This window comes from Hoplias malabaricus, chromosome 15 (assembly GCF_029633855.1).
Source record: "Hoplias malabaricus isolate fHopMal1 chromosome 15, fHopMal1.hap1, whole genome shotgun sequence".
NCBI lineage: Eukaryota > Metazoa > Chordata > Actinopteri > Characiformes > Erythrinidae > Hoplias > Hoplias malabaricus.
Window position 1 is genome coordinate 18,379,556 of NC_089814.1, and position 24,372 is coordinate 18,403,927.

General features: G+C 35.2%; 1 protein-coding gene across 1 annotated transcript; it reads left to right on the forward strand.

Annotated features, from left to right (window-relative positions):
• lcp2a (lymphocyte cytosolic protein 2a) lies at positions 1-24,110 on the forward strand. Its single transcript, XM_066646650.1, has 22 exons — positions 1-46; positions 2,423-2,521; positions 2,846-2,908; positions 3,696-3,742; positions 4,967-5,032; positions 5,125-5,153; positions 7,542-7,585; positions 7,678-7,867; positions 9,825-9,916; positions 10,019-10,076; positions 10,539-10,601; positions 13,429-13,451; positions 13,927-13,946; positions 15,003-15,104; positions 18,176-18,203; positions 18,665-18,677; positions 18,806-18,893; positions 19,091-19,131; positions 19,710-19,786; positions 21,025-21,099; positions 21,642-21,791; positions 23,151-24,110. Exons 1-22 carry the CDS (start codon positions 17-19, stop codon positions 23,274-23,276), a joined length of 1,524 nt encoding a protein of 507 aa, XP_066502747.1. The 5' UTR covers positions 1-16; the 3' UTR covers positions 23,277-24,110.
• Positions 24,111-24,372: the final 262 nt, after the last annotated feature.

Genomic DNA, 24,372 nt, shown 5'->3' on the forward strand with positions numbered 1-24,372 from the left:
TTGGGGGGAGTGCGTGATGCCGCGAAAGACTGTCCTCTTCTTCATGGTATGTTTCTGACTTGCTCCTGATGATTCTGTAATAACTGAATACACTACCTTATCGTTGGCTGGTTTTGTAGTAGCACTGCAATTTGTGTGTATTGCACATTAGTAGGTAACGCTACAGCCCTCACATGCAGGACTGTTTCCGATTTCCAGGTCAGTTAGGAACACCCCACTATTCCAATAGGTGTTCTTGAGCAAGACTTTCCCTTTAACCAGATTTAATCACCCCGAGAATCTGCTGGATGTCGTAATTGCTATATAGATGTGTTCCATTCTTAAAGTTGATTTTTACCTCCTAAACCAAATCAGATACACCCACTTGCAACAGCAATACTGTTTATGCTCAGAAACAAATGTAGTTTAAAGGAAATGGAAATAACTGCTTTTGTTGTGAATAACCTACAGAGTTGTGCCTTGCAATGCAAAGTTTAGATTGCACCACTGGGACAGAATCTAAATAAAACTACAATGTATGACACGTTCACTTCACCAGTTTCCATTTACAAGCTGGAGGCCTGGTGGAAGAAGCTGAAAGCTCAGATTTTCCAGTTGTGGGCGTACATTTTGTGTCGCAGCCTGTGTCTACCAACCACCCCAGTAACGAAGAAATTGCATTTAGCAGTGAGACAAAAATTACATATTCAACTCACTATATATATATAATTTGTAGTTATGTATACAATAAAAAGCCATCATATATACAATATCTTCTGCCATTACAATCGTAATTCAGTCAAATGAAAGCTGTTGCTATTAGTTGTATTACATACTGCAGTGGTTTGTGGACACTTGCTCATTCAGTGTCTTTTCTGAATTGAAAATTATGATAGTTTTCCTGCTTCAGTGCATGTCTCTCTTTTTTTTTTAAAGACAATAGCCTAGATCTCAGAACGCTGCATTGAGGATTTCAGCTACAAAAACATTCAGGTACTAATGTTGCCTGATTAAACCTATATAACTCAGCTCTAGCTCTTCCCATATATTGGATGGTGCCTCATCACTCCAGTGAATGTATATCCACCCCTCCACAATTCAGTGTTGGGGGCTTTATACCTCTCTAGCTGATGTTTGTCACTGAGCATAGTCACATTACGTTCGGGTGCTGTTGCTCGAATTTATAATTTAAGATATATTTTAAATTTAAATATAAGCTGTGTGTGAAATGGGTACAACTGAGTGTTAACTGAATGAACTGAATATTATGACTTATAGGGGGTCACTACAAAATTTTTGGACCTAGACTTAATTTTGGCAGAGATATATGTACAGGAAGTCAAAACTTAATGTTCATCCCTGCAGTTTTAGGGGAAATACCAATAGGCCATTTTCAAGGGTGAAGGTATTTTAGCTCATGCTTGATTCTGTAAAAGACACCAGAAACTATAAGTACAATTAAGTACTGTGACTTGAGTAGTTATATGACTAATTATCAGTGCAAAAACAAAATTATTTCTCTGAATTATATAAAATTAAAGTTAAAACATATCCAGCCTTGAACATAGTAAAAATATGGAAGTACATTGCTAGCTATCTATTGAGCTTGCTGTTGAAACAGCTTAGCTTAAATCTGTTTCACAGTAAACTCCTTCGTTAACAGTAAAACTACACATAGTGTCATGATTTTTTGAAATGTACTATTAAACCACCATGTAATCCTCACTGTAATCATCCATCCAAATAATTTTGCTCAAAACTAGATGGTCTTTGGTTAGGTATCTTGCAGCACACTGGTGGCAATTTCTGTAGAAACACTAAGAGGGAGTGTTTGAGAGACACATACATAGCTACATATAAACTTCCTTAGTTACATATTTAAAAAAAACAAAAAAAAAAAAGGACATGCAAAGTGAAGGAGGAGTCTACAATAAAAATAGATATCTGTATAGAATGGCATGGGGATGCAAAAGTAAGAGCAAGCCTGTTTTTTTTTTTTTCACATAAGGGGCTGTACTTCCCCTATTTACCACTGTGATCAACAGGAAACTTAGAGGGAAGTACTGTCATTCTTTCTTTTCTCAGAGAGATCAGGCAAATCCTGGGTGTTGGTTGTTATTTGAAGATTTGCTCACATATTTTCTAGAAATTTCAAAGATTTTTGAAAACCTTTCCCAGTGTGACCATACTGTGGCATGATTTACTGAAATTTTCTTTTTTGTATTTTGCTTTTTTGTGCTGTGCATTTTGCCAAGACCAGACACATTCTCGTGTCTGATTCTCTAGCTAGAGCTTTCCTCACAAGTATTTTTCTCCGCCTTAAAGTCAGATTGTATGCTGCTCTCACAGGCATTGTGACAGCCAATCATACTTTGACTGGCGTAATGGGAACTTACTTTTAAACTACCTGTTCTTGGGATTTGTATTTTTATTTTGATCTTAGACAGCACCAGAACTTGGAATCATGAGTTTTAATAACATTCCTTCCAAGACAGAGGTCATGGGTTGGGATTCATCACATGTAGCTGAGTTTCTGAAAAGGGTGAGTTGCCATCTTACTGGACCATTCATATCCAATCCATAACTACATATTTTTAAGAACTGGCACTTTGTAACTTTGTTGTTTGTATCTACATTTTATTTGTTCTGTGTCTAGAAATCTTGAGTTTGAACAAGCATCACTTAATTCAGCAGTGAGGCCTACTGGTCCACTCAACACAAAGGAGTTTATTACATACATACAAATAAAGCCCTTTCTAATCTTTCACCTTCACACATTATGCTGGGTAGTGTTATTGTACAGTTGTGAATATACTCTGTGACTAAAATGGTTTGGTTCTTGCTTTTTTATATATTTTATTAACAGCGAGACCTGATGGGTTGTGACAAAGTGATCTTGAAAAATAAAATAAATGGACAGAGATTTCTGGTATGTATATCAATTCAGGGGCATTTTTGCCTGAACGTCTCTTTTAATTACCATTACATTTCCTGCTGATGTGAATCTTGGAATTTAATTATTTCAAGTAGAGATTTGTAGGTGTTCACAAAAATAAAAATCTATGCAGTCTATGTAAAGTTCTACACCAACATACAAAAAACTAGAGATTTAGGTTTGTTTGGGGTTTATTTATTTATTTATTTATCCCCTTCAGTGTTTGCCTTGATCTGAGTCACTGAGCCATGGTCATGTATAACATTTTATGGTTTATGGAAGTGCCATATTTAGTAGCTGATTAAAATTAAACCTAGAGTCTAGATAAATATAAGCATTCATTTGTCCAGATAATCACTACAGTTTGATAGATACACATAAATGTATACACCGTTAACTGTATAATGTGATATTATGTATAATATTGTATAATTAATATTAATTAAAATACTGTGTTGATGGAATTTTGCAAGCATGTGTGGAGTTCATCAGGAAATCAGGAATGTTACTGGTGTACTTCTAACAACATGTTATTTTAAAAGCAAAACATGAAAAACTCTGATTATTATGTTTTATTCTTGTGTGTAATGTTTTCACTGGTATATTCCCAAATTTCCTGAGAAGAGAAAAAAAGTATTTCTTGAATATTACACAGAAATATTTTCTACTTAATATTGAACTTGTATTGCTTTTTACAAGATGTTTTAGACAGTTAAGGGCTGTGCTTCACCAACTATATCAAAAAATGTATAATGTATTTTGTTCTTCTATGTTTTTACAGAATATGTCTGAAAATGACCTCCAAAAATTTCCCAAAATTCACACCCCGTGAGTATTACCTCTGTTACTGGTGGTAGTGGTGGTGGTGGTTTTCGAATATTTGAGGTTTAAATTGTCTGAACATATTTTATTAAATTTCTTCGTACTGACTGAAATCGTATCTGTATATATCAGTATTTTATGATCATGTTAGTCCTCCAATCTACATTATTTACAATGTTTAACATTCACAGACTCATTCACAGACAGATACATAGGAATGTAGGATGGTGCTGTGTGTATTGTGTGTGTTCTCAGTGCATTGCACTGACATTAAGAGGAAGCACTGCTGAAGAACGATAGTGCAACACATGCAGATGTGGCAGGAACCATTGCACAGCAAAATCATACACCGCTCCGCTGCTGCTTCAAGAATATGAAATGGCTGAATGTGCAGACTTTTAAGGAACAGAAAATTATCCTGAGAGCTCTAGTATCAAGGACTAGTCAAAACATTGATCATTTATTTCAGTGCTTTTGGAAATCAGTGTATTCATGATGTTTGGTTCGTAGAGCAGTTTAAAATAACACAAGTTGAAGTTACCACATCCTGCCAAGCTGAGCCCTCAGTAAGAGCGCCCACCACTTCCAACTCACTATATTAAAACGTATTGAGCAAACAATCTTTATGTGGAGGAAACAGTCAAAGTTACATTGTTACTCTTACTTCATATGATGGAACTGATGTGCACCAAAGTATATTTAAGGAAGTCATGTTAAAAAAGGCCTTTAGTACATAAAAGCATGTTCATGTCCTGTTTAAATAACACAAACAATTATTGATAGGTTCTTTATAATTGAGTTTCAGAAGTTGAGAAGAAATCCTGAAAGAAATACTGAAACTTCAGTCAGTTTAGAACATGATCATTTGAAGTCTACCTTTTGGCTATAGCAGTGTGTAAAATTCAGCAAATTAACAGTTCAGCATTACTTATTGGAGAATTACTGTTTATTTGCTGAATTGTATATATTGGAATACTAAATAAAATATAGAATCGGTTTTATGCAATGATTATGGTGTATTGCTAAATGTATTAAAGCCAGCAAATTAACAGAAATTTGAATCTACATTCGCTGAATAAAAATTCAATATATGTATGTTCCCTCGTGTTAAATTATGTAATTTCAATCTATGACATGGGACTTTAAGAAATATATGACAATGATATCTGCCTAAAGAATATTGTTAAATAAAACATATGCTGAATAAATTTGTTTTATACGCTTGTCTAGACTTATCACAAAGATCTGTAAGGAAATCAACAAGAAAGAAGATAAGAGGGGTATTTTTCCCAGAAGGCAAGCTTCCAAAGTCATTTAAATTTAAGTTCTAAAGTGTTAAATATTAGATTTGCCATAACTAATTATGGAAAATATTTTCTGTTTCACAGAACTCCTGCACATACTTTCCCAGAACCAGGTACAGATATTTATATAAAAATCACATAAGCAGTTGTTTAAACATCTTATAAGAGCAATCAGGCACTTACTCCAATGATTCTTCATGTAATATAACCATTTCACTGGCAACTGGATGTGGATGGAGTTTCTCAGCAAAACCTGTTGAAACATGAATGTCCTCATGGGGGAGGTCTGTTCTACATGGCATAAATTCTATCGTTCAGGGCCTAAAACACAATTGGATTCTCCATCTAATGGGAGTTATGCTTGAGAGGAAAAATTAAAAATATATAATTAATCGCTTTATTTTATTTTTTTTCTTTCTTTCTTTTTATTTTTTTTTTTAGATAAAAAATATTTTTGCTCTTTTAAAAATAATATTTGGATTCCAACACTCTGTTATATACATTTTGTTAGCAATATTTCTAAGCTTTTTTACTTTTATGTATAAAATACATAAAAATGCATAAAATTAACCCTCTGGGATCTAAGGAAATTTTCTCAACTTTTTGCAAATCTTCATTCAAATCTTAAATTCACATTTACATGCACTTCATCTCCATGTTTTTGTTTTTGTTGTTTTTTTTTTTATGAAATGGGTTAACTCAATTAACTCTTTTGGGTCTAAGGACATTTTCTCAATTTTTGCAAATTGTCTGAAATTCACCTTTAAAGTACATGGATTACATGGATTACAATTATGTTGCCCAAGTTTTATATCAAAATGTTCTGAACAATCTCAGCTCACTCATTAGAGATGCTCATGTGACCTAGAGCATTGTATGAAGAGATAATCTGTCTCTAACACTGAAAAGCTTAAATCCGATTGAAAACATCCCTTTACTCATGCGGTTGAATTGTTTCGTGATTGAAATTGTTTTATCCGAGTCTTAGGGTCACAACGTTAGGGGATTTTACGAATTAAATACTGTATAAATGTGTAAGAAACATCTAAAATAAAATTTAGTAAAATAGTTTATTTAGTAAAAGTGCCGTCTCTCACTCTACAGGACAAAATGTTCATTCAACTTTGACAAAATTACACATTAATTTACTTTTTACTGTGTAAAAGGTCATTGTATGTCCATAAGTATATGCTTCACTATGTATAAGCTATAACCAGCTATAACCCCTCGGTCTCTGAAACTCGCTGTTTTTCAAATGTGCCGCACCAACTTCAGCGCATTTAAACTTTTTCAAGCCATTTCTCCGACGTTGACTGAATAAAACATGGAGGGTAACTGAAGGGATGGGTAAGTCCTTAGTGATTTCTTGATAGTCCATTGGTCAGTTTGAAAAAAAAAAACACTGATGGATGCGCAAATTCACCACTTTGATCCACCTTTTAGACAAGGCCAGAGGCAGAGGAGGTCTGCCTCAAGCTTTTACACAGGCTCGGAGCTCGGGATGTAAATGCCGTCTCATGATCAGATGCAATCCAAAGAGCAGTTTCTACACATTCAAATGTTTGAACTGCGCTGTTATCTCTAAGATATTAATAGAAACAACATTAAATATTTTGACGTGCCGTGTTCTTCGACCCCAGAGAGTTAATTCATTGTCATCATATGCGAGTCTGACAAAATGTTGTGGATAACTTCCAAAAGCAGCAAGAGTGCAGATAATTTTACATAAACAGCAGATGAGAATAGATTTACAGTAGAATTTAAGTCTGTTTATGCAGAAAGCATGATGAGCAGCAGAAATACCAAAGATATTCCAGTATGATTAAATAAATGACACTGTTTTTCAAGTTTTGCTGTAATTGCTTTGTACAAGAAGCATAAGATAGAAGCAAAAGTGTTACAGTTTGAATAACAGTTAGTTTAGCCTGCATGTGTAAAGTCAGTGTTCACTGAATGTGCAAAATATGCAGAGTGTACAGTTTGAAATTGCAATGTGACAGTGTATACAGAAGGGGGTATATTAAATGGACGTGACTATTTAAATCAAAATGTTTTATTTTAATAATATGTACAGGTTAAGTCTGGGGGTTGTTACCTTGAGGTTACATTATTACAATGATTATTCTAAAGTTGAGTCCATTCATTTTACACTGGAGCTAAAAGACAAGTAGATGTAAAAGGGAAAAAATACATATTATTTGTATTATTTTATCTTTCAATATGTTAAATTCGGCAAAAAACAATAGATGTGCATAAAGCTGTAAGGAATTGTGTTGTTGGGAGAAATTGTGCACTTATTTTCACTATTTACAACACACGTAATTTAGTTAAGAATGCCCAAACCTTGGCAAACAACTATGTCAATAACCCAATAAGAGAAAATGTGGGGGGATATAAATAAATAAGTAAATAAATAAAAACCACATAAATCATGTGATCTTTGATGAGACTGCAGCTGCAAATCTAGATTTTTCCCACTAATATACTTCTCTGATTTACAGTGGAAGTTAATCAGGATGACCAAGGATGGGACTCTGAAGAGTTTGTAAGTCCTACTGTTTCTCTCCTACTTTGACTCTCCCCTTGTCATGTAACATTTTCTTCTACCTGAATTTGTGCATTGATGCTGCTGTGAAGGAAAGTGACTATGAGAGCCCAGATTCAAATGATGAAGGTGATGGCAGTGGGGGAGATTATGAGTCACCAGCAGAAGGAGGGGGAGGAGAGAGCGACAATGATTATGAGCCACCCCCAAGTGAGCCCCCTGACAATCTACCGCATCACCAGATCTGTGCTGCCAAACCCATGGGGAACAGCCAGTACATTGGTAAAGAAAATTATCTATTGAATTTCTAGTGCCATAATGACCTATTTTGTTAGTTGTAGCATTGTTATATCGGGAAGGCCATATCAGTCATTTTAGTTGCTTTGAGATGTATTTCTGCTGTTTTCTGGTTTTTCTATATTTGTTCATCAGTGTTTTTCAGCAATGTTCCAGCAAGTTGAATAGTGTTTAATAAGAGGATATAAATATTATTATTATTATTATTATTATTATTACTTTTATTTACACTTATTTAGCACCTTTCATTAACCAAAGGACACTTTACTACGTGGATAAAAAAAACTTTAAAGAGAGTGAAAGAAAGTAGAGAAAAGGTAGGATTTTAGCTGAGATTAAAGCATAGAAAGACACAACACTGAAAGACCTGCCACCCATAATGGACAACTTAAACCTTGGAACAGCCAGAAGAGCAAAGTCAGAGGACCTAAGTGAGTGTGGAGGAGCATAAGGCTGTAAGAGCAGAAAGATAAGATTGAGCTAATACATGCAAGGCCTTATAGATCAGCAGAAGGATTTTGTAGCAGATGTGTTCAGAAACAGGTAATCAGAGAAGCTGATGGAGTACAGGGGTGATATGACTAAAATTCTGGCAGCAGAATTCTGAATATACTGAAGAGGGTGAAGAGTTCTGGCAAGTTAGCTGTGAAAGAGAGCATTACAATAATCCAATCGTGAAGTAACAAAAACATGCACCAGGATCTCAGAGTCTTTAGAAGAGAGCAGGGGGCGGAGCCTACTTATGTTTCGAAGGTGAAAAAAATGCGGTCTTGGTCAGAGATTCAATGTCTGATACAAAGCTAAAGCTAGGGTGAAATATGACTCCCAGTTTCAGAGATGGCTGCCTTAGAACCAACAATCAGAAGTTCATTTTTTTGGGGGGAAAATTTGTATTCAGCCAGTTTGCTAATTCCTGAACACCGGACAGCAGTAAAGATGGAGGGAAAGACTCAGTGAGTTTGAGGCTAAAATAAATCTGAATATCATCAGCATAGCAGTGGAAATAGAGGCCGTAAGATTGGATAACTCTACCAATAGGCAATATGTAAAGGATAAATAGCAGGGGACTAAGAACAGAGCCCTGGGTACTGCCTGAGTGACTGGAACCGTACTTGATTTGTTCTTTCCAATAGATACAAACTGAGATCTATCTGTCAATTATGATATGAACCAAGAGGAGAGATGAGAAATGAACACATCATAACTGACTGTATCAAACACAGCAGTAAGATCTAGCAGAAGGGGAACAGAAGCACAGCCTGAGTCGAAGGACAGAAGTAAATCATTAAAGACACAAAAAAGCACTGTTTCTGTCTCATGATGGCAGCGGAAACCTGACTGAAACACTTGACTGACTGAAACACTTTCAAATGGTTACTGTTACCCAGATAGTTTTGCAATTGTGAAGCAACCACATTTTTAAGAACTTTAGAAATGAATGGCAGATTAAAAATTGGTCTATTACTGCACAATCAAGGCCTGGTTTCTTAAGAACACGTGTGACAGAAGCCATTTTCAAAGCACTAGGAACATGGCCAGAAGTAAGAGATAGATTAATAAGATGGGAGACAGCAGGTGCAATATCACAGAGGCAGGAGGCAGGGTCAAGTAAATAGGATGAAGATTTTGATTTGGAAATTACCTGTGTGATTAAATTAGTAACGGAAATGAGAAAAACACCTGCAACAGGGGTTAAGCATACAGGAAGAACCTTCATTAATATATTAATATATTATTATCTAAATAATGTATATTTTAATTTGCTGTTTTGATATTTGCACTGATGCAGAATTCACTTCATGTGTGTGGTCATGTGTATACCTGTATATTGATTACTTCATTGCTGCTTTGAAGGCAGTTTAGCCAATCAGATTTCAGTTTTGTAATCAGTCTTACTCCATCACTCTTACTTCTGTCCATTATATCTTCATTGTCTGAGTAGACCGAACTCAAACGCCAGGTAAAATTCAACCTCCTGTTCCTCCTGCTCGTCCTGGACCTGGTCCTGTGCTCCCAACCCCAGGACGCCCCAGTGTAAGTTCACCACCATTCCCAGAATTGTCTCTGCTTCATTTGCCTTCCTTTTTCACTTCTGTAATTTACATACAGTCAGTGAATGAGTTCTTTCACATGCAGATTGCTGGAACCAATCCACGGCCAGAGCACTCACCTAACAGACCTCATAAACCACCTCGTAAGTGAAAAATGTTTTTTTTTCTATTGTGGAATGAGAGACTACTCTGCTGTAAACATATTCTGTTTAAGAAAGCCTTTAAAAAGACTTATATAACAGAAATAAATAACAACTCCAACTGCCATTTACATTCTTTTTGGTTTTCTTGATGAACAATCCAGTAGAAATGCTTCGATGGTTTGTGAAATGTAACAATTTTCCTAAACTTCCATTCCATTAAGGATTGTATTTTCTCCTGTAGAGTTACTACTTTGGAGATACAATGATTTTCTCAATCAGCAACAATAAATTGTTGGGCACATTATGCTCTTAATATAAGACAGAGAAGTTGAAAAATAATGTAATAATTATGAAAAGTTGTAAACTAAACTTGTCATAAGGACATGAGATTAACTGAGAGTTACTGTGAAATCCTTAAATCACTATACCTCTGATTCCTTTAAATATTCATTTAATTCTCAGCTCCTGACCGCAGTAAAAAGCCAAATACTCTAGAAAGAGGCTCCAATATTGCATCAGTCCCAGGTAAGATGTTATGTTATAGACTGAATTTTAAGGAACTTTGTGTCCTGTTTTATATATTGTCCTCTTAAAAGTATGTATTGCAATAGTGATGTGCCATCTTTATATTTGTGGAAGAGTCTGCATGATGTGTTTCGACAGATAATGGCTTTGAATAAAAGAATACATTAAATTAATGTCCATACAAATGCAAGTGTCTAAGTAGACTATTATTACATTAACCTATGTAGATTAGTAAAAAGTATTGTCTATATCTGAAGAATATTTTCACAATATTTTGTAGAACACATTTGGTAATGATATTCAGTCATAGGAAAAACATTGTACACCCTCTTTTACATCTGTTGTTTTACATATCTGGACAAAAAAACATCTGGCTGTTAGATGATTTTAAAATGAGTTAAACACAAAATGAACATCAGCACCTGACAAATTACATTGTGTCATTATTTATTTTTACAAATACTAGGCCAAAATACAGATGCATGTGACAATTTAAGTACATCCTCAACTAATTACTAATTTATTAATCCTCATCAAGTGCGACCACCTCTATAAAAGCAGAAATTTTGACTGTTTCCTGGTTTGGACCGTTCAGGTCTGTGTAAATGCAATGCAAAGGAGGAAGGGCATCAGTAGTTATCTAAGAGAAAGGATTGTTGCTGCCGATCAGTCTGACAAATATTATAAGACCATTTCCAAACAATTGTACAACTGACAGTACAATTAGAAGAATGACTGAACAGTATGTCTTGTTTGGAAGAGTTGACATGAGAAAAAGTATTCTTTAAAAAAAAACAAAAAAAAAAAACCTGGAGATATTTGGTCAAAACGTGCACCACAATTTTGGGCAAAACCAAACACAACATATAAGCAAAAAACACCTCATACCACCTGTAAAGCATAGTAATGGAGTGGTGATGATTTGGGCTTGTTCTGAAGCCAAAAGACCTGGGCAACTTGTATACTCCCCTGTATACCAAAGTATTTTAAAATCAAATATCAGGTCACCTATCAGTCAGCTAAAGCTTGGCCAGAATTGGGTCACACAACAGGACAATGATTACTGAAGCACACCAGTATATCTACAACTGAATGACTGAAAAAAAAAAGAAAGAAAGTCTTGCAATGGCCCAGTCCAGACCTCAAATCTGCTGAAATGGTGTGGCGTGAACTTAAGACAGCTGAACACAAATGCCCACAAACAACTGAAGGAACACTGTAAAATAGTGCGGCAAAATTCCTCCAGAATAATGTGAGAGACTGATAAAGTCATACAGAAAACAATTACATCAAGTTATTGCTGCTGAAAGTGTTTAGACGTACTATTGATTCACAGGAGGGTATTTAAATTTTCATGCATTGTTCTCCATTTTGGCTTAATTTCTGTTATACAAATAATGTCACGATGGAATTTAGTCTGTGTCTTTGTGCATCTTAAGTTGTATTTACTTAATTTTCAGACCTGCTCATATTTTATTATGTCCTGATATGTAAAACCAAAATTAAACTTGCATTCCTCAAACCTGGAAATATCTAGAAACCAGGCCAATTAAGTTTACAAACACGCGAGGCGATAGTGGGCCACCAAGCAGGCAGATAAGTGGGTCACAAAGACAAATGCTTCTAAAAGAACATCAACAGGACGAACATTAATGTGGCTTGGACAGAAGCTAAATTACCACAGAGGCATAATCACAATAACCCCGAGTTGGTCAGAGTTTTACCCCAGAGGACTGTTAATAATAGTCAGTCATGATCAAAAGAGAGATAAGTACTGTACGAATATCTAATGATAATGATAGAGGTCACATAATTTAAAAAGAAAAAAACTTGCTAAATGGTTTGTGAAACTTACATTAATATTCATTCATTCTGAATATTCATTCATCCACTGATTGTCTGAAACTGCTTGTCCATTTCAGGGTCACGGTTTGCATTAATATGAAACTTTTTTTTTCTGTCAATGTGGTTTTGGTTCATGTTTTTATCATTGTTTCTTAACAGGAATAGCCTTAAAAAGTCTTTAAGAAAACAAATATGTTTCTTGTGACATGACTTTAAAGAAAATATTTTAGCATATGGCATGATATTAAAGAACACGTGTTAACACTATATTTTGAAGTGGAAAATTCACTGGGTTGGCAGCCAGCAGGTAAAAATATAGATGCTACAAAAGTTACCTTGAGTAATTCCATAGAAGAACCATTTTTACTTATAACTTTAAATAGGAAAGGAACCTTACACCACTAAATAACAGGCTCTTGAATTATGCAGCTGTCTTAATGCAGGTCAAGTCGTAGTCCTTAAAAGAACCCAACAGGCATAACAGATCCTGGCAGTTAGAGTTCAAGCATAAAGAGCTGTCCATTGACACTGTATTACTGGTAGCTTGAAAGATGCTATTGATAAATTCACTTCTGAGAAGAAGCTTGTGCTAGTCTTCACCCCTCTTAAGTTGCAAAACATTTTGTGTCACAGCATTATATGAAATGTGCTCCATAAATTAAATTGAATATGAATGAGGGAGTCCTAATTAAGGTGTATACTTGTCAATGAAAACCACACACTTTAAAATATTTAAGTGTAGTTTGTCTGTTTCTAGTGTTTTTAAATGAGACACTGTGCCCCATGATAGTGTTAATAGCTTTAGTCACTAAAGCTTGCTCTGCATAGTTAATGTGGTATTCCTGGTTAGACTAAGCTCACAAAGAATAGTGTAATGTAATATTTGTTGAATAATGTGTAATGCACTGTTTAATGAGTTTTGAGGTTATCTAAGTCCGTAGGTATATGTACATTAATATCTATGCCCTGTCTGTGTTTATAGGGGGAAATTTCACAAATGAAAGGGTAAGATCCACTTTTTCACAAGACATAATATGAGATGGTGCATTACAGAGAAACATACAAACTAGAAGGCTTTTGTGAGTGGTAGTAATAGTAATAGTCTCAAGAGTCACAATGTCTACAAATATTTAAATTTACTTTACAGAATAACCAGTTAACCCACAAATCTTGTGAATACTACATTGTCGTGTTCAATTAATGACAGCGACAACCAAATCTTATGTCATATATTCTATTTGTAGCCCATACATGCTTTTTATTATTATTATTTTAGGGGCTTTAAATGATTTGGTGATTTAATACGTTTCTGTAGCATGTTCTTATCAAGCTGCTTGGAAAAATTGTGTTTACATTTTAACCTTTGAATTTTTAAGACTTTTGTAAATTTGTAAAACAAAAAGTGTGGAATTCTCTATCAATCTTTCTGATTTATATTTTAAACTCCCTGTCTCCTGTCAACGAATGCTGTGCCATACAGAATGCCCAACCACCAAAAAGGTAAGGTCATGTCTTTTTTCCTAATATCACCTTTTGAATTAGTCTTTTGTTTAATAGCTTGTGCAAATTTTATTATATGATGCATTACAATTCTTACGAGAAGCATAACGTTAGTACTAAAACATCATACAGCACCTCAGAAAACTGCTGTGAGAAACATGTTGTGTCCCCGTTTTTTCTGCTTTTCATATTTTTACTTCATTTGAACACATCAGGTGCACACTATAATGTGTGAAAAATTCACAATAGATGGACCAAAAAACTGTGCCAAAATTACTTGGAATAACAAAGTTATTTGGATTAAATGGTAACAAAGAAACGATGTCTTACTGTAAATTGAACGCTGTTATTATTAATAAATTATGACAGTATACTAATGACACTGCACAGATTTGACAGAAAGTTGTAAGCAAATATCTTTCTGTGAAGTGCTTTTCAATGGAAAAAAAGACTTTGTAGTTGCAATAAACAATGCCATACATCTGAGAATAAGGTGGTCGCATTACAAAGCCCACAAATAAATGAAGCATGCTCTATGCAAATACACGTGACTCTTGCAAAACCGTTACTTCCTGCTATGTGTGGGCAGATCCAAAATTTGTGCCTAATATCACATTCACACAGCTGAAAACTAGAAACATTCACTCATAAGAGATATACTTTGCATACTTTTAGCTCACGTTTTTCCCTTGTGCATTTGAAAGGAATATTAATAATTATAACTATGATACTTATTGCTGATGCCATTAAATATTTTGATAATACTTTATTGTTCATGGTTCATAAGGGTACATAATACCTATATAAGCCTTTTATGACAACTGAAATAAACCTACATAAATGTCTACAATGGCTTTTTCAAAGAAACTGAGTGGTCTTAAAAGTTGCCTCAGTTTTCAGAAAATCTTAATAAAATGTAACCATATCTAATTATTTGGAATGAGAATTAGGGTTTTAAAATGATGATGCTGAATTGGTTATTAATGAACAATTTTTTTTTACACTGAAGGCAAATGGGTGTGAACTCATTTATTTCTGTATTATTGCTCCACACAGGCCCTCTGGATTTCCAGAACCGACAAGAATATCCAAACCTCCGATACCCACTGGAGTACGCCGGAGTGTCTCCTCTGTCACTCCAGGTCAATCTTATAACAGGTATGTCCTTTTATATTTAATTGCTGTTGGCATTTATTATTTGTGTGAGTAATTAACTTTTTACTGCTTAAGTTATTTTCACATTTTACTAACTGTATATAAGGCAGTTTGAGCTGAGGCTGGTAGGAATAATACTACAACTTTTTTCTAATTTCCCTGTGACTGCATTTTTAAATTTGCCCACAACATGTTAATCACATGAGTGGAATAGTGATCATGCTAAAAGACATCTTAGATGATGTGGGGTAAAAGGGAAATTGGACATTTTATAAGGGAGAACTAAAGGAGGTTATAAATGCCATTTTTTAACACATTCATTCTGAAATGTATGTGAACCAAACACTATGAGCTTGTGGTCATTTGCATGGATGTTTTTAGAAATGAACTCATTAATGTGGCCTGTCTGAGGTTTCATTAAACTTCCAGTAATCAGAACCTGTTTTAGTAAATCTACACATGAAGCTAAGTTTATGCTGAGAATATGCTTTTTTAAATTTTTTTCAAATTCTAAGAATTTTCCTACTTCCCAAGTATATTTGTGTGTACATTAGTCTATTAGACATATGTATTTTGTTATTAATTACTTTTTGGTATAAAAATAATTTGTCTCTATGTTTGTGGTGAACCCCTTTAATACCATATACACATGCAGCACAGCCAAGGGTTGTGACAGTTAATATCTGTTATTTTGGAACAGATTTTTGCCTTGAAACACAGTTTTGCTAAGAATGTCCTGGAACAGGGCAAAAATGGAAGCATAATGTTGTATTTTCTTCACTTCATGCCAGCACAGAACATAATCCAGCTATGCAACATCACCCACTAGAATACTGCTAATTATTCTAAAATCCTATAATCTTAAAATTTCTAACCAATTAGTTATTTTGGGTATTTTGCACTCCTGCAGATCCAAGCATTGTCAGAGCCGGACTTTTAGGGAATTGCTCTGCTCTGTGTCAGACTTTTATGTCCAAGATACCAAATCGCCTATTTAAGATTATTCCATGCCCTCATGATCCTGCAGTCTTTTTTTTTGTGCGATACTGTAAGCTTTTGAGTTTTGCCATTTAAATTTAGACCAAGAATGCAATCAAAAGAAAACAGTCATACAAAATGATTGTTGCGCAGTTATTTCTGTATTCCCAGTCAGCTACTCTTACTTTTACTGGATACATTTTAATCAAGCAACAATATATTCACTTGGGTATGGATTTAGGCTACTCCACCCAACTCTGATTAGATTAAGAATATTATCCAGGATGTTTATAAAGAAGTGTTAAAGATAGACCACAGATATTAACCAGGGTTTAGCTTCAAGAACAGAGAGATCTAAAGAAAAAAAACTGAGGACAGAATGAGGTATTCATGAGACATTCATCCAATCAAATCAGGTTTGTTTAAAAAAAAAACACAGGTATAAAAATTAGTGACGAATGTCATAGTGCCTAGTCCCTCACGCTAATAAATACAAAGCTATTAGTTCCAGTTCCAGTAAATAAGTCAAGTAAATTGCAGGGTACAGAATGTTTTTGCATAGGGTGAAGTTTCTAATGTGGCTCATACATTAATGTTTTCTGATAATTCAGAAACTGTCTTTCTGAATTTTGTACCTCCTGCTACTGGCCAGCTGTGAGAACAGACAGTGACTTGGGTGGGTGGAGTACCTTATAATTCTCCTGGTCAGACAGCAGCTAGTGTATAAATCCAAAAGGTTTTGGAGCTCAACTCCAATGATGTGCTGGAGTGTGCGCACAACCATCTGCAGAGCTTTCTACTTGAGAGGGGTGCAGTTCTTATACCAGGTGGAGACCCAGTCCATCAGGAAATGTTTAGAGGCCGTCTCAAATTATTGTTCCTATTACATATTTTATTTTACAAAAGTAATTTAAACTTAAAATAACAACAACATGCATAGGAAACAATGTATAATGATATCAGAGTGGTTTCGTTAAACCATTGCAGAACAAAAAAACAAAACAAAAAAAAACACCTGCAGTAAGTTTTGAGATGCTAGTAGACCAGAACAAAAATCTGATTTAACTGGATGATGTTTGGCATGGTACTAAACACATTAAGGGCTCCAAACCTGCAAGATTATGTGAACATTCACATTTGTTTTCTTGAGTTCATAAATTAATAAGTTACCATCTAGAATTATGAGTGCAGAAAACAATATAACTCAATATAATATAATATACATCAATATAATAATTTCACAGGAAATGTTGGGAAATTAGCAGCTACAGATTTTCAGGGCTAAAAAAGAATAATGTTTCAGGTTCCTCTCCAGATTGTGAACCCTACTCAATATGTGTTTTTATAACTAAAGATACTACATTAAGTCTTCAAAAAATAAAATAAATAAATAAGAAATAAAAACTTAAAATAAAAACAGGAACTGAAAATGGCTGCTCTGTTGTCAGCTTCACAGAGCGTCACCAGAGAAGCAGAGGATGTGCCGTGTCTGTTGGTCCTAGGCTCATCATAAATTTGCACCTCTTGTCATCTGTTGCAAGGACTTGACACTGTTAAAATACTGTTATAATTTCTCAAGCTACATCGGGTTACTTGAATTATGGAGATAGTGTAAAACAGAAATGATTGTATATGGTTCATATTCTAATACACGATTTCAGTGTATATATCTTTCAGTGATATCTAATGTTCTGCCTTTAGTTCTGCTTTTGATCTCACAGTTATTCCTCCTTCAAGTCCACTCTGATGGAGGGAAAAAATTGTCATTGTATCTTTAGTCTCATGTAGCTGCTCAAGAGTCCCATTTAATGCTTTTTCTAAGAAGATTAACAATAGCTGTGTTTGTCTGACTGAATGTCTGTGTCAATAATTGTAGTTAAGTTCACAAACAGACATCTATGAAATGTAATATAATGTAACCCTAGCTTCCTATCACTCCCACAGTGAATAATTCTCACCCTAGAATGACCTACTTCTCATCAAACCAGACCTAGTTAAACATATTTAAACAATAGTTATGCCAAAAAAATGTGCACTACAATTTTGTAAAATGTAATTCAATGCAGCTTAACCAATGTGTCCGTTATCTTTTCTAGCCGGCATTCACCTGATCCCAGAAATGAGGTGGGATTTTCTTTTTTATGGAATTTAGTACCAAATAATTTAGTAGATTTTTTTAAATCACTGCTTAGCTATTCTTGTGAAATTTAACTTCTCTCCCATATATCAATTTTTGCAATGCCAGTTAACTATATAAACTCCAGCTGTTGAGGGAAACATCAGTTGATGTTTATTATAGACTCATTTTGTACAAAGTTAAGAGCCTTCATTTGTTCTATAAAGCAACAAGAGAATGCTTGTTTATTCTGGTTATGGTTGCGTTTGGTGTTGCTATAGCGTAGTGGATACAATGCTGCCCTTTTTCACACCACTCCAAATTTCAATTCTCAGAAGATGCTCTTGATAAGAATGCTTGCCAATTGCTAAAGATCACTGGGTCTAATGTTACCACTGTACACAAATAATATTTATATTAGTTAGGGCTGATTTAATATTCTTTACTCTGTTTTCATCTCCATAAACAGTTCCACGATGACAGTAAGTCTTTCTTCCATATTCCTTGATCACATTTCTTATATTTTTATTCCAGTATTACTACAATTTTAATAAACAAAGCCCATATCAGCACAATATAAATACTTGCTCTGTCATAATCATCCACACAGCTCTCAGACATAGCTCCAACACCTTCCCTATGCAAAGAAATCCTTCACCGAGGCCACCGGTCCATGGACACAGTGGTCAAGCCGAGAGGTAATTTTTGACTTTGGATTTTAAAGGAGCAATCAGATATTTTATACTGTGATTTTTATATATTGAACTTTCCATTATGCTGACACCCACTAATCCTGATGTATCAAAGATTCTGTACACAAAAAATATAATCTCAATGTAAATTGTTATGCTTTAATTAAGAGCTTTACAGAACATAATTTAATGTTTTTGTACAGTGTACACCAGACCGGAACCTTGCCCTTAAAACTTCAGGAGGGTAAATGCAATAACATTTTCATTACACTGCATGGAAACCAGTTTGTGAGCACTTATTCATCTTCCCCTTTTACTGCAGTAACTGCTTCTACTCTTCTGAGAAGCCTTTAAATTAGTCATATCATATCGAGGCAAATTTAGGTCCAAAGATTAGAAATCCTTCCCAGAGAAATCCTGGAAAGGAATCTATTTTAACCACCACGGAACATAATTAATTCTGGATCATAGACACCACTCTAAGTCATCATAAATTTATTGAACAGAGCATCATTTCTTTAGATAATGTAGATCTACTGCTGCACAGCCCAGTGCTTGAGGGAGTTAAACCCCTATATCTGACACGTGGCAGTGAGTGTGGTGGGTTTAGACTCATGTGCTGCTGCCGCAAAACATTTGACTTCATTTTATGTTTTTATAGTTTATAGAAGATCTGTGTACATATTTGAACATCTGTGTTAATAAAGAGCGCACCTTTGCTGCTAAATTCACTAATACTTCTAGTGTAAATAATTTTTAATCATGTTTAAACATTCCCGGAGACAGTAAACTGATTGCAACTTATTTTTTTTCAACTGACAGCAATGAACAGCCACAGAAGCAGTTCAAGAGGCCTACCACAACAACCAATGAGGCCCCCTGACCCAGATACAGAGCAGGTGGGTTGAATTTTAAAAGCGTGGGCGGTTGTGTTATGTGGAGGGTGTTCAGTAGGTGGCGCCTTTTCACTACAATTCCAATAAGCCATCTCAAAGACAGCTGCTGGTTTTAATCTGAGTGTGCTGGCTATAATTAAATATGAGTTGAGCATACTAAATCCATACCCAAGTAAAAGTAATGTAAAAACAGGACTCAAAAAGAAGATGTCAAAAAAAGATGTCACCAAATAGGTTCTGAGAAATTGCATTATAGTGGAACATATTAATATATCCAGCGTCTATCAGCACAGGAAGTGAATTATATACTTGCCTGTCCTTCTCCTTCATTTTTTTTCTTTTGAATTTTATTATCTAAAATAGAATACTATAACTCAAAATTAATATAGTATCACAAAGCAGCAAGCTATGACAAGTGTAGGATTAAGGAATTAGCTGCTACTTGACTAGACATGAAATATGAAACAGAATGTAGTATGAAGCAGATTTACATACAATATAAAAATAATCAAAATATTTCAACTCCATTAAAATTTAAATTTATGTAATGTAAGTGATTTCTTTTTTTAAATAAATTATTCACATTATGTTCAGTAAAATTCACTGTAAATTAAAGCAATCCTAGGTAAGGTATTTTGTATTTCTGATACAAAATACCCTCCTCCAAATGTTACATAGAGCAGTTGCTTCAGTGCTGAGCTGAGTGTTGCAATAGCATAGGCACTGTTCTCCACATTACAGGTCAGTGTAATTTAAGGTAAATATACTACCTAGTGTTGCTTTAATGACACATCATTTATCAACATAACAGTAAAGTTGTACAGTCATATAGCCCACCACTTGTACTAGTATAAATATATTTCTTCTATCATTACTATTAGTAATAGTAATAGTAATATTAGTATTAGACTATATGATGTCAAAAATATCTTCAAAGTTGATGATAATTTGTTCTTAAATTTCAGAGTTAACATTCTGGAGTATTTCTAGTATATCCTGAATTATTCACATTGTAATGGGTTTTTTGGACAACAACATATCCACATGTAAAGAAAGCATTTACATTTATTTTTAACCTCTTTTTTAATTTCCATTCCTGTCATTTTTTATGTGAATTGAAAACTCCAGTTGTCCTTGTTGTTGTATGATTTCATGATCATACAATATGACAAAAATTTCCCAGAAGATTTAGAACCCCTAGAGTTTAGGAGATAATTTTGTGTGTGTGTTTGTTTATTTAGGGGATGGACCGAGAGTGGTATGTGGGGCAGGTGACTCGATCTCAAGCAGAGGGCAATCTTAGGCGGGTCAACAGAGTAAGTTGTCATCTCCTGACCTTATCTGATCTGTAACACTACCTTTACAGTCATATGCAAAAGTGTAGACACCTCTGATCTATATGACATTTTGTTTATTAGTTTAAATTAAATACTCTACAGAATAGATCCTCTACAGAGAAAGAAACTAGATTCTTTACTGATCTTTTTAATACATGTTTTCTATTTATTTCTTTGAATTTAACAAAAATACATTCAAAACAGTTAAAGAAAATGAATTTATTAAAAGATTTTGTACTTTGTTTTTCCCCAAATGTTAAATTTGACTATGTATGGTAATTGTGCATGAAAATATTTTCAAATATTTTCTTTGTGTGAGACGTGTGTTTTCTTTTTTTAAAAAAAAAAAGCAACAAAACAGGTGAAAAGTAGATTTCCAAAAGACAGTGTCCCAAACTTTTTGACACAAGTTTGGGTTCCCTAGGTTAAAAAAAAACACATTTCCCAAGTGAAAATAATAACACATCTTCAATGTGTTGTGTTGTGAGTATTCATTCAACTCCTATATTTTCTTTCTTTAGGACGGAACATTCTTAGTTCGGGACAGTTCAAAAGGCTCAGCCAGCCAGCCATACACACTCATGGTGCTCTACCAGGATAAAGTCTTCAACATCCAGATCCGCAGAACACAGCAAGGCTTCCTGCTTGGCACTGGCCTTAAATCTAGTGAGGTACTCAGGCAATAGTTTCTCCAATGGTGGTGATTAGGATATTTACTGACCCCATTTACACCTGGTCAACTAGTATATGCTTTGCACCCTGATAGTTTTAACCACATGCATGTTTACTCAGTATTCAAATGTGTCTTTAGTTTGATTAATTGAAATTTCACACAGCTCCAGGGACCTGGGATAAATGAGGACAATGAAAGAAATATTTAAAAAAGGATAGTATTCTAAGGGGCGGCACGTGGCGCAGCAGGTAGTGTCGCAGTCACACAGCTCCAGGGACCTGGAGGTTGTGGGTTTGAGTCCTGCTCCGGGTGACTGTCTGTGAGGAGTTTGGTGTGTTCTCCCCGTGTCCACGTTGGTTTCCTCCTGGTGCTCCAGTTTCCTCTCACAGTCCAAAAACACACGTTGGTAGGTGGATTGGCGACTCAAAAGTGTCCGTAAATGTGAGTGTGTGAGTGAATGTGTGAGTGTGTGTGTCTCCCTGTGAAGGACTGGCGTCCACTCCAGGGTGTGTTCCCGCTTTGCACCGAATCCAATTCGCGACCCTGAATTGGATAAGTGGTTACAGAAAATGAATGAATGAATGAATAATATTCAAAGCTTAATGGTTTGTGGGTTTGAGCCCCGCTCCGGGTGACTGTCTGTGAGGAGTTTGGTGTGTTCTGTCCGTGTCTGTGTAGGTTTGCTCCGGGTGTTCCGGATTCCTCCCACAGTCCAAAAACACACAGTGGTAGGTGAATTGGCTACTCAAACATGTCCATAGGTGTAAATGTGTGAGTGTGTGTTGCCCTGCCAAAGACTGGCACCCCCTCCAGGGTGTGTTCCCACCTTGTGCCCAGTGATTCCGGGTAGGCTCAGACCCACCATGACCTTAAATTGGATAAGCGGTTACAGACAATGAATGAATTCATGAATGAAATATGCAGAGTGTCCATTAACACTAAACTAACACAAACTAAACTATCCTCTGCCCATAATTTACTTGCAGTTTATTTTGTACAGCAGCGTCAGATTTGATCATTGCATGTGGCTGGAAAGACAAATTCATCTATATTTTTATAACATCTGGTTTAAAAGTGTCTCGAACCACCTTCTGAATTAGTTTGGATTATTAGTTTTATATGCATCATTTTTTGCATTTTTATGTGGATAATTCCTATCCGGAAATAATCCTGATATATAAAACAGATTAAACAATCAGGTGTAAATGGGATCATTGTCTGTATTTTATACTGTAGTGTGGTTGTTAATAAATAAAATCTATATGAAATTTACTATATGAAATTTCAAGCTATGAGAAAAAATGTTTAGTGCCACTGGGATGCAAATGGCTGAAGACTTTGCTAATTCCTTTTACAGACGTTTCAGAGTGTGAGTGACATTGTTAATCAGCACATGCAGATGCCCCTGCTCCTGATTGATGCCAAGAACCGAAGCTCAGGCCATCAGAACCAGTGTATTCTGAGTCACCCTGCTGGATTTTAAAACTCTTTTCTACACCAATACCACCACCACTAGAGGAGAAAACAGTGGCTCAGGACACGTGATCAATAAAACCTTTCACTTTCACTTGCATAGCAGCAAACGCATTTGCATTCCCCTTTTCCCCCAGGGATTACTAAGAAACAGTCATTTATGTTTTTTGTTAATGTTGTATGGATCCTGTCCCAGCAGAATGCTGCTGATGATGGTCCTTTTGTTGAAATGTGTCTGTGCTGCTTTTTCAGCTTTAAAAGAAAGTAAAGAAGGAGCTGGAGACTTCTGAAAACACAACCAGGGCTAATAACCAAGTACATGGCAAATACAATATGATGAGCTACTTTAATTATTTTCAAATTAGCGTGGGTAGTTATTTTATAAACCTGTACGTGTCCAGACCTGAAAATGTATATTTTTTTTAGTTTAGCTTGGGGGTTAGTTTACTAACTCATTCACATCTGAACCCGCATAGTTCATGTGTTCTCCGAGTACGGCTAATAGTCTTTCACCATTATATGGCTGCAAATTTAGGTTTTTCAGTCACTGTCAGGACAAAACCTCAATATTCATTTTCATTTTTTGAATTTTTCTCTTTTTTTTCATGGAATTTTAAAACACTGCCCTTTAAATTATGTCACAATGTCATAATAAAGAAACCAGAACACATGCTCTAAACACACAAACATGTATACATAAGATACACACCGCTTTAGATTTTTGTTGTTGGATATAAATGGGTTAATTTAAGTTTAGATTTACAACAGATCCACAAGTGGATATATAAGTTCTGTATCTTTACATGAGTGATTTTTATTTTCTTTAATAAACTGTCACTGTTATCCCTCTCAGAGTGTAAGTGTACGGTGTGTTGATGCAGAGAAATGTTCATGTTCAATTCGAAGAGGGGTGTTGAGGAGAAAATTAAGCGCGTGTCGCCGCAAGGGTGAGGACATTTCTGATGGAAATATTAACCGCCCTTTGTTGGCAAGGGAGCAGGGTTTTCCCTTTATCCTCTCGATTAAAGTCCTGACAGTTAGAAACGAGCCGGAGAGAAAACTATCAAACTGTCATCAAGGATTCAGAGAGTGGGCCGCACAAAGGG